We start from the raw sequence: 17167 nt of genomic DNA on the forward strand, positions 1-17167 counted from the left end.
CCTCGCCCCTCACCGGTGCTCCACGCACGGGTTTGCAAGGTAGTCCGGTAAAAGCCGTAGGATGCTGCAACCCGTTACACCGACCCGCAGGGGTTAGCGCAGGCAGCGCTCCACCTATTCTCAGGACAAACAACCTACATCCACGGGCTGGGGGCGGGGGGGTGGCCGAGACCCCTCCTCCGCAGGGCAGGGAGGCAAGGCTAAGGCGGCCGGTGCCGCTGGTTTTGCGGCGCGCCGCCCCAGCGCAGCAAACCGGTGACAACCGACGGGGCCGGCGCTTCCCAACCTGCTCCGCCGCCCGCCGCTCCCCCCGCCCCCGCGGGGCCGCGCTACCTGCGCGCTCGCCCCCTCCCCGCCCCGGAGGAGCGGCCGCCCGCCCCGCCGAGAGGCGGGCGCGCCGGGGAGCTGCCTTCGCCGCCCGCAGCCCCGCGCCGGCCAGCCCGCGGGGACCGGGGCTGCAGCCGCTGCGGCCGCTCGCTCGCTGCCGGGCAGGGGAAAGTTTGCCGCTCTTCCTCCTCCTCCTCCTTCGTCCCCCGTGCGCAGACCCCGCGGGCGCCCCCGGGCAGGGGCATGGCGCACTGAGCGGCCGGGCCGGCGGCGGCCCCGCCGCACCTGAGCGGCGGGGCGGGGGGGGAGGAGGGCCGCGCCGCGGTGCCCCGCGGGCGGCCATGCGCGGCGGCGGGGGCGAGCGCTGAGCCCCGCTGGCCTGGCTGCCCCCCGCCGGCCCGGGCCGTAGCCGCCGCGGGGGGGCAGGGCTGGAGGGCGGCGGGGAGCCCCCGGGGAGAGGGGGAAGCGGGGACCTCGCCTGCCTCCGCCCGGCCGAGCGCCATGCCGCGGCGGCTGGCCTGGCTGTGCTGCTGCTGGGCGCTGCTGCTGGGCGCCTGCCGCCCCGCGGAGCCCGCGCTGCCCGCCGAGGGCGCGGAGCCGCCGCCGCCCGCCGCCGCCTCGGGCTTCCTCTACCGGCGGCTGAAGTCGCACGAGAAGCGGGAGATGCAGCGGGAGATCCTCTCGGTGCTGGGGCTGCCCCACCGCCCCCGGCCGCTGCCGCGGGAGCCGCCGGCCCCGCCGCCGGGGCGCCTGACGGCGGCGCCGCGCTTCATGCTGGACCTGTACCACGCCCTGGCCGAGGGCGCGGAGGGCAGCGCGGGCGCGGAGCGCAGCGGCCGCCCGCCGCCCCCCGCCCCGCCGCCGCTGCCCAGCGCGCAGGACAGCGCCTTCCTCAACGACGCCGACATGGTCATGAGCTTCGTCAACCTGGGTGAGTGCGGGGCTGCGCGGAGCCCACCCCCCGCCTCCCGGCCGGAGGGGGCGGCTGCTGCCCGGGCGGCGCGGCGGGGGCGGGGGTGCCGGCCGGGCCCCACCGCGGGCCGCCGGGGAGGGACGCGCACGTCGGGGATGGGCAGAAACCTCCCATCCCTCTCGCGAACGCTGGAAAAACAATGCCCCGGAACGCAAAACCCGAGGGGGACGACAGAGAAAAGGGTGTATTGTTGGTTTACTTTTTTTATAGCCTCTTGTTCTCGCTGTGATGATAGGGGCCAGAGCCCCCTCGCTCGGGTTGACCCCCCCCCCCAGCTCCGGTTCCCGGGCAGTGGAGCCGCGGCCGCGCAAGTTGCGCGGGGCCCGGCGGGGCTGCAGGGCTCCCGGAGCAAAGCGCGTCCCGCGCCCCGCTGTCCCCGTCCCCTCTCCTCTGGTGTGAGCTGGTGTGAGCTGGCGTGGCGATGAATATGTGACTCTGTGTAGGATATTCTGCTGAGCGAGTCCGAGAACGTGATAAAAATCCCTGTTGTGTGGAAATCTTGAAATAAGTTGTGTTCGATGCCAGCCCGCACTCCAAGCATTTCGCGCAGCCAGTGCGGTACTGATGCGAAGGGCTCCGAGGTGGGTATTTCGGTGGAAAGCCATTAAACGTTTTTACTTGAAGGAGCCCTGAATACTTGTCTGCAATTGTAAGGAAACAGTGTAATTAGATTCAGCCTAATGTGGAGAATGAAAATATTTCAGTTGGCAAATTGCAGTTCCTTTTTTTAGGGAATTTCTGTGAAGCTCAAGTGGCTTTGCCGGTCGGCTGAAAACTGTCTTTACGCTAGTGCTGCCAGAGCTGCGCACCAGGACAATGGCACCTGTGAACAGCTTGCTTTGGTTTAAAAAAAAATACAAACTGTTGTGTGTTTTCTCATCTAGAGCAGGGATATGTTGCTGCTGAGGGAAGTTTCTCTCAGCTCCCAGCAGTGGCAGGTGTGTTCAATGGCTTTGCACCACGGTGTATGTATTTAGAACAAGAGCTGGGTAATTGTTGTACCTGGTGACAGTTCTGTAATAGGTCAGAAGTGCCCCCCTTGCGCAGCAAATGCTTGTTGAAGGGGTTTGTCTGCGTTGACGTCGGGGTGACTGCCCGTGTGGGCACAGCTGAGTGGCCTGGGGTGCTCAGCCCTTGCAGCAGTGCAGAGCCCTGTGGGCTCCACGTACGGCGAGGATACCTGTCAGGGTCTCGGACTTATCCTTTAAAATTAGCTTGGTGATGTTTAAATGGTGCTGCCATCTCGGGGCTCTGATGCGTTTGACTGAGACGTCCTGAAATCGTCCATCAATGAAGTCAGCGTGGTCAGAGTCTAGCTGGGACCCTGAGATGTGGGAATATTGTCCAGGGTTCGAGTCCGAAGGGCAGCTGCTCGGGTGCTTCTCCCCTCCCAGCCTCCCCAAGCCTCTGTGTCCTTTGAGTACACGGCGCTGCTGCCACTGTCTCTGCTTTTTGCCTTGGGGACTTTGAGGACGTATACTTGGAGCTGTGAATTTAAGAAGAGTGGTGTTGGCTGTAGCTGTCTGTAAGCAATCCCCATAGCAATTTTTATTTAAAGGACGCAGAGCAAGGTGCTTGCAAGGGGCTGGGTGGTTCCCAGAAGAGCTGATTTCGGGAAGAAACGTGAGCATGCGGTGTTTTAGAAGGTATTTAGCTGCCTACTTTGTAAAGCACCAGGAGAGCGGTACTAGACGGTAGACCTGGAAGGATTTTCTTTTGAAAATAAAAAAAAAATTCATATGATTCAAATCAGTTCTGATAATTTGGATCTAGACACTTATGTAACAACAAGGAAAATTATTCATGTAGTGTAGTAAAATAGCACGACTGAAATGCTAGTTATGAGTCTCAGGAAGTATGAATCAACTGCAGAAATTTCTCATCAACTTCCAAGTTCCGAGTCATAAACCATAATGTCATTTAACGTGATTGTTTGTTACCAGAGTGTTGGCAAATTGACGGGCTGAGACTGAACAGCTGTTCGGCTGTTTTCTCTAGCGCCTCTGACATGTCAGGGATTTTTGGGGGTCTTTCACATGCATATTGACATTTACTTTTCCAATAAACAATAATTAATGCCAGAAAACTAGAGGAAGCCTGAGGTTATATTGCGATATGGAAACTGAAGGTGTGATGGGAGAAAGCCAGCCTGCAATCTAGCAAATGGCTTATCAGATGTAGTCTAGGAAATGCAGCAAAAGATGGTGGGATCGCAGCAGCAAGGGAAGACTGCCTGACCCCAAGGACGCTGGCTATTCCAATGAAGTGTGTGCCAGGCAACCCTGAAAACCCACAGCTGGAGTCTCCTTATAAGCAGACACTGCCAGGATTTTTTTATGTGGCGTTTTCTGCATGTGATCAGGCATATAATAACTTAAAACTGGTTACAATTGGCTTCTGAAGAACTTCGCGTTCAACCTTAAAGACATCCATTCCGTTCCATTACTGAAGGGGCAGCTGCCAAAGGGATGTGAGGGGCCCTTGCTGTCTGTTCTCGTCGAATCAGGACTGTATGGTATCCCGTGGGTACACCGGGTGCAGGCTGCCCTGAAGATGTATGCAGCTGCGTGGGTGTGAAGGCAGTGCAGGTGACCTGCCTTCAGGTGCTGCTGCAGCCCAGAACCAGGCAGACATTTGACGATGCATCTTGTCGTGCTGGGAAGCCGTGATCTAGATCAGCTGTGGGGAGAAGTCCTGCTTTGTGGTGAAAGTTTGCAGGTGTTCTTTTGAAGTGTATTTAATTTTTCCAGCCCTGGAGCCCAAAAAGCGTCAGTAGCTTGTAGATGCTGCTGACTTTAAATGTGTGGTGCTCCAGCCCTTCCTGACCAGCACACATATTCCTTCAGTCTGAGGATACAGCAGATGTGGTTTCTGTCTGGGGCAGACTGTTTTCCTATGTGCTCAGGGTAAAAGTCCTGCGTGTCAAGGTCTTACAAAGCTGAGGGACTTTGGTGAGGTCTTGGATTATTCAGGCAGTGCAGGCTTGTCCCAGGCTCAAAGGTGATGTCTGGAGAGACAGTTTCATTAAAAAAAAAAAAAAAAAAAAAAGTGATGAAAGAGGGGCACAGGGGTGTGGAGGTTCTGCAGATGCAGGGAGTTGCTGTCTTGCTGGCAGGATAAGAAACATCAGTCTTAGAAGTCTAGAGTCTGGGATTTATCCTGCCTGCCTGATGATGTCTGCGCTGTAGTATGGACTTGCAAGGTGTGGGCGATGATTCCCAGAGGGGCTGACTATAGGGGATCTTTGAGTGTCCAGGGTTTCTAGGAGATGCTTAGCACTTTGTTTTAAAAGGCACCTGGAGAGTGTTACCAGACAGTAGAAAAAATTATTTGTTCCCATTACAAGTAAAATTAAGATATAAACCAGTTCAGGTAAGTTAGATGATAAATTTCATTTATCAGCTTAGATACCAAAAAATAATTTGACAGAAAATGTCATCTACCCTCAGTAAACCTGGTTGTTATTTTGGGAAGATGATCCTAAAAGTGTCTATTTCAGGTGTTTTCACTAGGGTGAGGCACCTGAAACATGCCTGTTTCTTTCCATTTCCCACATAGGAAGTTTGGATAGCTAGCGCGGATGGAAACATCCACATTTTAGATCTATTTGGGATTTATCAGACCAAGCAGGGTACTGACTTTTTATGCCAAGGGGATGACTGTCCAGCAGGGCTGGGGTGCTGTGGTGGTGGTGGTGCGTTCTGGACCAGCAGATGTCCTTGTGAAACTGTTCGGCTCCTCCTGGAGGAACATCCTGGGTACAAACGTAGAGCTAGCATGACTTGACACAGCATTGTTGGGGAAAATAACATCTACTAATGTTTCCTGTTTGACTAATGTACCTTCCTGGTGGCACCCGGTAGGGTTATCCCCTTCTTGTCGAACAGCCCCGGGGTTGGTGTGGAGATCCCTCTTTGAGGCGGTGACGCTGGATTGACAGCTGGACTCAGGCAAGCATCCCTACATTTTGCTGCCAGGACTGTTTTAGCAAGATAGGTATCGAGCTCCTCACAGCAAACCCCTTCTCTTTTCGGTCCAGGGAGATGAGGAGAGAGGGGTCACTGCTCAACCCAAGCTGCAGACTGGTGCTGGGGGCTGTGGCAGATCTGAGGTCCCCCTGGTCTCTTCTGGCTCATCAGTGCTGATGTGTAGGGGGCTGCTCTCCAGCTCCTGTTTCACTGCCTGATGTCTTCAGAGAGTAGTGTGCACCATGTGTAGCAGCAGGAAGAAGACTTTTGAGGACTTCGCTACTTTAACTGTGGCCAGAATTATTCCCTGTGCTGTGGGACAGTCCTGTGTTAACATGGGGAAGAAGCTTTTCAGGTCTTCACCCGTGCTTTCCTATCCTGGCATCCACGCCGAGGGGAAAAAAAGCAACATGCTATCCACAAGAAAACCCAAGGAATCCAGTGACAGTCTTTGTGGGTTTCTGCTGTGACCCAGATCTGGGGCTGCTGACAGCTGGATGGCTGTGCAGGAAACGTCTGAACCCACCAAACCCTCCAGAGATAAGGACAGCTAAAAGCGTCTTTTGAGGTGTGGTGCCTGGTTATCCATGACGTCGTGCCTTTTTGTAGCAGGCTAAGAGCGTGGATTTACTGTATCTCTGGACTTTTGGAGAGGGGGTTTCCCCCTTTATCACAAGAGCTGCAGGTCTCTTGGGAGAACTTCAGGCAGAGGGATGAGGGGAAGCCCAGCTGTTTGCCACGAAGTCCTGCAGGCAGCCCTGAGGCTTTTCCACGTGATTCGAGTTGGGACCATGATGAAAAGCCTCTTTCGTTTTCGAATCCCAAACCCCCAGGCAATTCCTGTCTTCCCTGCAAGACTTCAAGTATCTGCTGGGGCAAGGGTGCTCCCTTTCAGTGCCAGGGAGCTGCTGGGAGGTCAGCGTAGGGCTCGCTGTGCAAATGCTCTCTCTCCCCTTGCCTATAAAGCAGCAACTTACGGATGCGCTGTCTTCCAAACAGGCTTTTCATCTTTTTGGCAGCCATCACCTGCCAGATTTCCTTCTAGGAATGATCTTGCACAAATCCATAGCAGCTTAGGCGCAAGCAGTATGCCTTCGCTCCGCATGGCTTTTCGCAGGAGGGAAGCAGTGCTCCAGCATCTTTGTGTGCATTTCTAAAGCAGGTGAATTTTTTCATCTGAAGGATTTGATCAGCCCACCTGTCTTTTTCCTGGTACCATGCTTGCTGTCAGGGGATATGAAATTAGGCAACCAAGATGTATCAGGGACGTTGCCTGATTATGTTGATGGGACCATACCATTCATACTGTCATCCCATCTGTTTATACTCTTGGCCACATGTTGTAAAGGTCAAGACATCTACTCACAGGGAATAACTGGAGTGTGTGATGCTGTGGATCTGGCTGTGCTGCCAGCTGGCTGAGTACAGCCTCGCGCTTTCGGCATGTGAGCAGCGTCCTCCATGTGTGTCCAAAGCAGGCCAGTATTGGAAAACATGAAGCTGATGATGGGAATGAATTTACTGACTTCTGCCAAGCCTTGTATACCGGCCTTTGATGCCAAGACAGATCCCAAGTGTCAGAGAGCAGCCTTACATTTGCCGTTCAACTGATGCAGCTCAAGGTCTTCATTTATGTCATCTCCTTGAAGTAGTCATCGCTTGCAAGCTGCCTGCTAGTGTGCAGCTGCCTGACGACATGATTAAAGAAAGGGCAAATGGTCTCTTAAAAGTCCTCAGCTCCTCTAGACCCTGAATTTGAGGGACTGCAGTCATCCTTCTGCCTGTGGGCAGGAGCGCTGGAAGATGTGTGGCTTGTGGAGAAGCTGCTGTTCAAAACCTGCATTGTTGAAATGAGTGAAGAGTCACCTTTGTGCAAGCAGTTTATCCAGGTCCAAGTGTCATCTGGACTAAGCTACTGGAACCTGACTGTGTGGCATTAGCGGGACAATTCTTTGTCTTGTGAAAGCTTTTCAGAGCTTGAAAATTTAAGTCTCAAATTTGGGTGGAATGTTGAAGTCTTACTTACAACAACAACAAAAAATGATTGTAATTGGAAAAAGTTAGTAGTGCCAAAACAGTCTTGATTGATTCGAGTCCAATTTTGTATGTGTAAATAACGAAAAAGTTGCATTTTGAAATACAAACCCAGGTGTGTGGGTGGTTTTTTGGATTTTTTTTTTTTTTGTAGAAATAAAAGCAGTGCTTCCTAATTCTTTTCCTCAAACAAAGTTGAAACTAAAGAGCTTCTTGTAAAAAGGTTTTCTTTTGGCAGTTTTCTTCCAGCTGAACGTGGCTTCATCACAAAATCACTTTGGGTAGCAGTTGCAGATGTCTTCGGCTGAGCTCCTGCAGGGACTTCTTGCTGCAGGCTTGCATCTCCACCGAGGAGCTGCAGGTCCTTGCTGGCTCTAGTGGCGATGCTCTCTCTCGTAGTTTTAAATATAAACTTCCGAGTGGTGTTTGTGATTTAGGAGGAAGGAAGGTGGTGTTTAGACTTTCCATGTCGTGCAGGCATGATTCTTTTTAAGTCATCTTGCCTCATTGCAAACTTGTGGGGGGTTAGACGAAGGTACGAGTTACTTGGGATGTAAACAGTCCCATCTTGTGTTTCTCCTGTATCGCGAAAGATGCACGGTAATGCTGTGAGGTGCAGCCCACCTACTAATCATTTAGCATTTCCATTTGACCATTTGTGTAGTGATGTGAAACAGAGAGCAAACGCTATTGCCTGAATGGAAAAATGGCTCGTGGTTGAGACATTCCCATTGGTTTTAGCAGGCATGAGACCCCAGAGCCTGGGAGACCGAGGCTGATGGACCAGAAAGTCTTCTGTGCACCTGGTTATTGGAGGTTGGTGTTTGGCCACCCCTTGTTTGATGGGGCAATGGTTTCAAGCTGAAAAAGGGTGGGTTTACATTGGCTAACAGGAAGAAAATTTTTATAATGAGAGTGGTAAGACACTGGAACAGGTTGCCCGGAGAAGCTGTGGATGCCCCATCCTTGCAAGTGTTCAAGGCCAGTGGATGGGGCTTTGAGTGACCTGGTCTGGTGAATGACGTCCCTGCCTGTGGCAGGGAGGTTGAACTGGATGATTTTTGAAGGTCCCTTCCAACCCAAACCACCTGTGATTCTAAACATGGAAAGGGCATTTGGGACTGGGATTCTCCAGCTGTGGTACACCAAGGGCAAGGGGACATGCGTGAAAACAGTTCAGTGGGTTGTTCCTTTCCACATTTTTTCCAGTTGTGGCTGGCAGAGGATGAGGAGCGGTGCCTCCTGCACGGCTGCAGTGCCTGTAGCAGGGGTGGCCAGCACCAGCACCCTGAAGAGGTGCCCACTCCCTGGGGAGCCCTGCGGCCCCACGCTTGCACCCGGAGCAGGTTCCCAAGGCGGTGGCTTTGGGAAGAGCATGGGGCTGCAGCTGCCGCAGGGCTGTTGCAGGAGAAAAAAAGCTTAATTAAAGTAACTGAGCCCCTGTGGGATTGCAGGGGTGTTTAATACATTGGACTGGACTTTGATTCCTAAAACGTGCAGTGGATCAGGGCCAGTATTTCTTCAACTGTCAGTTACTTAAGAAACAGCCCTGTAGGACTGGGTAGATTTTTGGGGTCGGTTTTTTTCTTTGTTTGTTTTGGGTTCCTTTTTTTTTTTTGGTGATGGCACGAGATGATTTTTTGTTTTGTTGTTCAGGGCACAAATATTTTGACAGCACTGCCTTCAGCTCTTTTTATTATACATTGCAGTGTTCATCATAGCACAATGACAGAATTGAATCACTGGTAGCAACAGTGGGAATTTTTGGCAAAAAAGGATAATGTAGACAGAGCCGAAGTGTTCTGCTAACTAAAACAGTAGCTGTATTTTCAGAGAGCTAGACATGACTGTTTTGATCCAATGTGGTGTTAATCGCGAGAATACTTAACTACTTTCCTATGAACTTTCCCCTTAAAAATATCCAATGATATCACCTGATGTTTTGCACGAATGCTCGGTATAACCAGAATTTAGAACAGCTGGCTCCATATAAACTTGGAATATTCATAGGTCAACTATTAGTGTATAAATAAAAACATTTTGAAAATGAAAACAGAAGCACAGTATTTGAAATATACTCAGTGTGCAGATGTACTTCATGGCTTGAATAGCTTTACAAATTATTCAAGACAGCCTTAACACTTGTTCTGAAGAAGTCAAATTTCTCGATACTAAATGAGAAAGTGTTTTTCAAGCAGTATTGCAAAGATGTGTTATTCTGTGTATTTTAGTGGTCATTTGCAGTATGAGAGATGTATGAATCTGCTATTAGAAGCCCCCTTTTAAAGAAGATTTATTTGATCAACCCAAAATCTTACTGGTGGCAGATGGAGACCCACGATTTCTTTTATCAAGCACAGGCTGTAAAATACTCTGTGTTTAAAGTGTGCATGCAAATGTTGACGGTGAGGTGTACTACAGTGTTCTTATCTTGTCACTTACTGCATCGCGTTCGCGTGGTGTATACAGTCAAGGCATTAGACACTCTGTTTGCGCAAGGGCTGAGGGGTGACATAATGTCTATTGAAGCACAGGCGTTCAGCTCCACACCAGGCAACAACGAGCACTTAAAAAATGAGAACAGATGAGAGCTTGTGGGCAGGCTGTGATAGTCGCACCCGTAAGCCGGGAGGTGTTGGAGGGAGGAAAGGGTCCACAGTTTTGGTGTGAAACAGAGGTGCATTCTCACATTCTTATGTCTCCTGGGCTTTCCAGACTATCTGAGAGAGAAATCCAGGAGAGTGAAGCTGTAAGCAGTCAGTCCCAGTCCTTTTACAAGAAACAGAATTGTCCAAACGAGTTGGAAAAAATGTTGAACTGTAACAAGCACGTACAAGATGCAAGAGTCTTGTCTGCCACTGGCTTTGTAAACTCTGTAATAAATATTGTTTGGATGTGAACACTTACCGCAGCCCAAGTTCCATATATCTCAAGCCGCCTCAGAAGTATCTGGATGAAGGCTCGGTATCGGGGAGTAAAGCAGGCAGAGCTTTAGTTCCTCATATCGCAGAGGCGCAACCTCCCTGTGGCCAAATCCAGATGAGCCAGGGCCGAAGCGGTCATCTTTAATCGCCAGATGCTCTGCAGGAAAAAAGGAAGAAGCATTTTCTGTCACTTCCCACGGGCTTCCCATTCATGTTCCTTCTCTTCTTACACCCATACTGGTGGCACAGTCCAGCTCAACCATGATAAACAACACTTCTCCATGCGGGAAGAGGCCTCACGAGCTATTAATATAGCTGTGTCTTCATCATGGTGCCAAGCCTGTTTCTTCAACATGTTTACATGCAAGCACTGAGAGGCTTCTCCACAAACCTTGTCCTGTGTACATGATTTTGGTGCAGAATAGTAGGAGCATAGTTTTAAAATTTAAGCCTGGTATGGAATTGGTATTTGAGTAACTACAGAACGATTTGATCCACAAGTACAGAATCCAGGTGCTTGACTGACAAGCAACGAAGTTTGGAGAAGAAACCTTTCATTTTAGAAAAGCAGCAGTCTCTCTTGCCCACAAACTGTCATCCCGAGACCGCATTTCAAACATGCAGACCCTTTTGCTTAATTATTGTAACATCAAACGCCTTTGACATGAAAGGGACCAAGCAGTGGCTATGCAAGATAATGACTTGTTTATAAAAATAATTTAAACAGCATATGAAAAGGATAAACATGCATGTCCTGCCAAAATTCACTGTATGTTCTGCAGGCTTTGGTGATTGTGAATCTCTTGGCTTGCCCTTTCAATATATATATATTTTTTTAACCCACAAAGAATAAAAGGCAGAGGGGGAAGGGAGTGAAGAAAAAAGGGAGACTTAAAAAAATTGTTCTCATATTTAAGGAAGTTCCAACTTACTATGCTATGGAATATAGCTGGAGAGAAAATACATTTGTTTAATGTACTACAGTAGAGATTTTCACTTGGAGATGCCTGTGTCTTGTCTCTTTTCATGTGATAGTTTTTACACTTCAGTGATTGTAGCAGCTGTCCTGTCCAAAAATGTTCCATTCTGTGGGATGCGTAATGCTCGTTACTTATTAGACAACGTAAGGCTACCGCTCTGTCTCTTATTCAGGACCTCAAAACACTTGATAAGCATTGACGACTCACAGCGTGCTCTGATGAATGTAAACCGCTACTACACTCGTGTTCCAAGTGGCTGATCTGAGGCTTGAAGGGCACCACTGGACCACAGCGATGAGGTCTCTGACATTCCTGCTTCTAGTCCTGCAATCTAACTGTGAAGCTACGTGCTGTGTTACTGTCCTGGCAGGTCCCCAGGTGGCTCATGGAGTTGGTGGAACAGTAGGTTCTTACTCTGTGAAACCCGTCCTTCTTCAGGTTGCAGCATCAGTCAGCTGGAGACCACAGTTTCTCATTTGGCCTGGGGTTTAGTCATTCTGGCTTACGACCCTTGCTCATCAGTGTTGCACGAGCTGTGCCTTCTGCAACCACAGCCTGTTAGGGACGTGCTTCTCAGCCGTGCTTGCACACAGCTCAACATCAGTAACACCTCTGACCTCTCTGGGCGCTACCTGAACGTGAATGCCCACCAGACATGCATTTGTATATGATGTCTGCTGTGTGCCATAGGTGATGGCTTTTGCAAGAGAGCAGCTCTTCATTTTAGATCTCTGACCTGAGCAGCGCAGGAGATGCCTGGGTGCAGTGGGTGGTAGCGTGGGCGTGTAGGCAGGCTCTGGTTTTGCGCGTGTGTTGAAGTACACCTCTTGTGCATGGGTGTAAGCTGGCATCTGTGCAGAGGTGAATAGGAAAAATGAAAGTGGTCACAAGCTAGCCCAGTTTTCAGTTGAAACTATTGTGGAGCCTTGTAAAGGTCCGGTTGACTTTTGGTAACGTCCATGATAACGGTAACATCTGTGCTGCAGAGTTGTAATGTCTCTTGGTAATGTCCATACTGCAGGCGCGGGGAGGCTAGTGGTAGGTGTTCTTCTGAGTTAACTGATAGTTTTGTTGAAAAACTCTGAATAATAGTGCAGTGTAATGGCTGAAGTCAGTATAATGACTCCTTTATATTTCAGGAGCTATTGGGATTGGGTCTGCCTGATACTTCTGCTATCGCTAGTCTCAGTAAAAATGATTTTATGGGGTCCCAAAACAGTCTGTTGCTTCTGGCAGCCAGAGAGCTGGCAGCTCCAACTCACTGACGCTTGAAGAGATAGTTCATTAATTCATGGCACTTTCCAGAATAAACATGGCAAACCTCCTCTGAAATAACAGACGGTAAATCTTCCTTGTCACTCAAGACTGCACATTTGTCTTCAGAAAGGGGCCGTGAAAGAAGCTGTCCATCTCCTAATGAATGAGAAAATAAATAGAAGGGGAATTGTGCATTGTGTCATACTTGATGGGGCGAAGCTTCAGGCTGGAATAACAACGAGCCTTTCCTCCCGTCTTATCCCTGTTAAACGTGGACCTGACCCATGCAACGCCCACCGGGCAGGCTATCAGGTGCTGTAAACTATCACAGCTCTCCAGCAGGGATCCCTGGTGGGAATGACGGCCTTTTTCACTCCTGCTTTGACTCTTTTTGGGAAGGTAGATTTCAGCAGCTCTCAGCTTTGGGTCCTCGGGGATGGGACCCTCTGGTTTCTCTGTGCTGCGAGGTTTGTGAAGGTTGTTAGAAGCTGGGGTTGCTCGGAGCGCACAGATGTTTTGTGCAGCTTGTTATTTTCTATGTTGGAGGTTATGAGTCAGATTACTGTTACCAAAATGTTTATGTGAAATCATTTCTGAGTCATATATTTGCATCATATACAACCTGTCTGACAATCAAAACATTCAGTGCTCAGCTAATGATTATATTAAGTTTTCCGACACTCTGCTCCAACATAACATAATTACACGGCAAAGTGCAATATATTACTTTGACAGGGTTCTTCATGCGTCTTGTGATGTCAGAACAGCATCATCGCTATTATTTGAAATTATCAGAGAAACATGGACTTTGTTGCACGAAACAAAGTTAAAAATAGGGAGAGACAGTCCCTCAGAAACAAAATGCCCTGCCAATGTTCCTGGACGTGGGCTTTTTTGGCCCCCAGGAAGAAAAAAACATGTATTTTGAGAAGTTGCATAGTGCTTTTAACCTTGTTCTATCCAGAGAGGTGCCTGATCAGGGCTTATTGGGGAACTGGGTTATAGCTGTGTATATCTGCATGGAGAAATCGTTTGGCTACTGGGATTCAGCAGCTGCCTGGGAGGCTGTTTGGTGGTTTCTGTATAATACATTTTGTAGGACGGAACCAGAGTATTTTTAGCACCGTGGAAGACATAAACAGTCTGTAAACTACAACTTAATGCACGCTGTGTGTATCTCTTGTGTGAGCTCTAGCATAAATATGGGTTGCTTACAGAAGTATTCTGGGTAATCGGAGCAAACATTTAAATTACATTTACCTTCAGATGCGTGAGAGCTAGGGCAGGAGTGTTCGCTGCCGTGTCCCAGTGAATTCAGTAACTCCTTTTTAATTGTTTATTCTAGAATGAGATGGGGAAAAACAAAGTGCCTCTCAAGTCTGTCCTGAGGAAACGGTCAGGGAGATGAAAAGTGCATAAGGGCATAGGGCTGCTGTTTGTTTGTTTTTAAATAACCGGCCATGAACAAACTTAGGGGTATTGAAATGGAAAATGATTTTAGGGCTGACTTGTCTGAATTTGGTGTACAGTCTTTTGGAAATGGCTTTGGGAGCTTGGTTACAAGCGTGGAGGGCACTGGCCAGTCCCTTTAAATATAAAATATCATTGCGTTTAATCGCTCTTACTGAACTGGCCGAGTGCGAAGCGCAGGGTGGATTATGATGACATTCTTTATGTTCCTACTGAGAAGAGTATGGACAATACAGCAGTGGACTTTCCTGGCTACAAGTGTCTGAACTGTGCTTAGTAATCAGGGAGCCTGCGTTTGGAGTAATAAAACGCATCCCCGTGCAGTATTAGCGAGCACCATCTTTGCTTATGCACTCTCCTTGGCCAGCATCAGTGGCAAATACATAATTGGACTATGAGGACCAATATATTGTGAAGTGTAGTGGAAAATGCCCAAAAAATTTCAGTTGGATGAAGTCCATTTGTCCTGTGCTAATTTCTAGCCCTGTAAACAAACACAGCTGCTGAGTGTAGAATCAGTGCTCAGAGTGGTTAAAAACAGTGATGCATTGCTAGTGAGATCACGGCAGAAAAAATATGTAACATATGAGGCTGCAGTAAGGATCAAGACTATCCTCAGCTCTGATTAATTGTTTCTGTGTATATGTATTTTCATCTGTTTATGATGCTGTATGGAAACTAGAATGTAAAGATGGCTTTTTAATTGCTCGACCATTCAGCAGAGACAGGCTGAGTGTTAAGTATTGGTGAGCCATTTGTCATGAACTTCTGCGAAATGGTCTGAATTGTTGACCAAAGGCTTAATGAATCTATATGTACGTATTTTATATTTCTCTTTTCCATAACAGTATGTCATTGGTTTGGTCATCTGGGCTTTGTTGTTATTTGTTTATATATATGAAGGATCCATGCAGGTAGGTTTCCCTGTCATTTCATCTTTATTAAGATGTCTTTTAAAGTACTGCAGTGCTGAACAAGGGGCGTGAGGCTTCAAACATTAGAAACCTCAAGGCCAAGCCTGCTAGGTCATTGGCAAAGCAGCAGCACTTACACTGTAATTTGTCTTGTGTCCCAGTTGTATGTTTTGACATCCCAGAGCTGACTAATTGCCCTGGGGAAAAAAAGGAGTAAAGAACCGTCTCAGTTACTGTGCTAGAAAAGACAGCTTCCATCCTCTTCTGTCCATCGCATCAGTTATTTCATGACTGCTGCATGGTCACCCCCAGATCTAGCACAGCAGGACTCCCATGGCTTGCCCCAATGCAATTAAATAATGTGCTTGACGTGGTATTGTGCAGCACCTATCCTACCTGAGCATTAAAGAGATTTCTTTTTCCTCCTTGGCTTTAAGAGGAGACTAAAGGAGCTAGATAATTCAGGTAGAAAGTAGTGGAGAGTAGATGAGACAGAGTATTAATCACCATGTATGATTGATCAGAGATGTTGTTAGGGAATCCTCCAGCACGGCACACTTGTTTGTGTGCTGTGTATTGAGGATGGCTGGGGTACAAGATCTACATGCTCTGTGTGAGGGTCTGTTTCTGACAAAGCTGTGGTGGTACCTGTGAGGGCTTTTTGCCAGGTGATTTGCCAGGTGATTTGCCTGGTCCTTGGCCAGCTTGGTTGCGCATGGAGGTTCTGAAACTGAGACAGATGCCCTGGCTCCTCTGTGGTTTGCTTTGGGGTCTGCAGTGTCAAGGCAGGTCTCTGGGAGCTCCTGGCTCTCCACTGCTCATCCTGTCCCAGGGGCCTTGACAAGCTGCCTAGAACCCCCAAGAGTGGCAGGTTATCTCTTGCTGCAAATCTGCATCTGCTTTGTAATAATAAAATCTTCTATGAGATAGACTTGGTCTTTTGAATAGCTTTGGTATGAAAGCTTTGGACATTTCATAGCCATCTCAGGCTTCGAATTGTGCGAGGTGCTTCACTCCATGCTCTCCAGTGGTATGTGGTGGTGCCACCCTCTTCAGAAGCCACTTGGGGCTTGAGAAATAATTAGGTGTTCACATTGCTCTGCACTGGATTGTGCCATCGTGACTTCTGTCGTGGCTGCAGAATGCTGCCGGGGTCCATCAGTGGCTCAGGTTCTGGAAACTCTCCTTGCCACTACCCCAGCTCAACTACGCGCTGGCATGGAGAGTTTAAATCTCCAACTGTCAGTCTGGCACTTTCCATAAACACTGAATTGACTCAGAGTGGCTAGGTCTAGTGCTATAAAACATACTGTTCAGGTCTTACTGCCAGAAAAAAAAAATTACCTGTAAATAGCAGACTTACAGCATAGGGGCTTATTTCTGTGCTTACACTTCTTACATTTCCATTTTTGCACCAGCTTGGCAAGAAGTTAACTTAAATGTCAAAACTATTTTTATGTAAATATATGCATTATTGAATTTGTTACTCATAAAGCAAATACTACTTTAAACCCACACAAAACAGCTGAAGCTATATATATTTTCTCACTACTGAATTTGCCTTTTAAAAACTTGGAGTGGACTGTCCAAAATAAAGTTAGGAATCAAGGGCACTTTATTTTCCAGCTAGCAACATATGTATTCTTGGCTTTGGACTGTACCAGTTTGAGATGTAAGAAAACCTGGATTTGTACGACAGATCCTCTCAGCAATTAAAACAAGAGAGAGGTACCATGGTTAAATAAGTATATTATTTAATATATTAAACTAGGAAACGTTTCTAAAATTCTACAAAGCTACAGAAAAATATGAAGGACTATTAAGAAGCCTTGAAGGCTTTAATATCAGTGGGTTTCTAATGTGTTTCTCCTGCTGAAAGTACAGCCTCGTGCCAGGTTCAGAGGCAGCAGTTACCTGGAGAAAAGGCTGTAGTCTGCAAAGAGTCCCGTAGATTTCACTGATGCTATTTGAGGAGTATGAACAGCAGAACCTGCCCTGAGCAAGTACAAACAAAACCAAAGCTGGGCTTGGGATTGTGTACTAAGCCCAGGTTGTGGTGGCCTGGAAGGAGATGCTCACTCTCTTTCCTGGGATTCATGGCTTGTCTCCACATCATGCGTTTTCATGTCCCACCGCCCTCCTGCCTGTGGGAAGTTACCTGAAGTTGGTATCAGTTCCCGAAGATAAGGTGGGAGAAGTCACTTCAGAAGTTTACATGGACGACAAAGGCTTGTTCCTGAATCCAAAGGACACCTTGCCAGTGCTCTGCCACCGTCTCCTGGTGGGATTCACTGTATCGCCACTGTTTTATCACTACCTG

General features: G+C 48.6%; 1 protein-coding gene across 1 annotated transcript in view; it reads left to right on the forward strand.

Moving 5' to 3' along the window:
* The first annotated feature begins 271 nt into the window (after positions 1-271).
* Positions 272-17167, forward strand: part of BMP6 (bone morphogenetic protein 6) — a 93460-nt gene continuing 76564 nt past the window's right edge. Inside the window, exon 1 of the mRNA XM_055704497.1 lies at positions 272-1258. Within this exon, the coding sequence (XP_055560472.1) occupies positions 829-1258 (430 nt within the window). The 5' untranslated portion in view covers positions 272-828. The remainder of the gene's footprint in view (positions 1259-17167) is intronic.

Source organism: Falco cherrug, chromosome 3 (genome assembly GCF_023634085.1).
Source record: "Falco cherrug isolate bFalChe1 chromosome 3, bFalChe1.pri, whole genome shotgun sequence".
In the NCBI taxonomy this organism is placed as follows: domain Eukaryota; kingdom Metazoa; phylum Chordata; class Aves; order Falconiformes; family Falconidae; genus Falco; species Falco cherrug.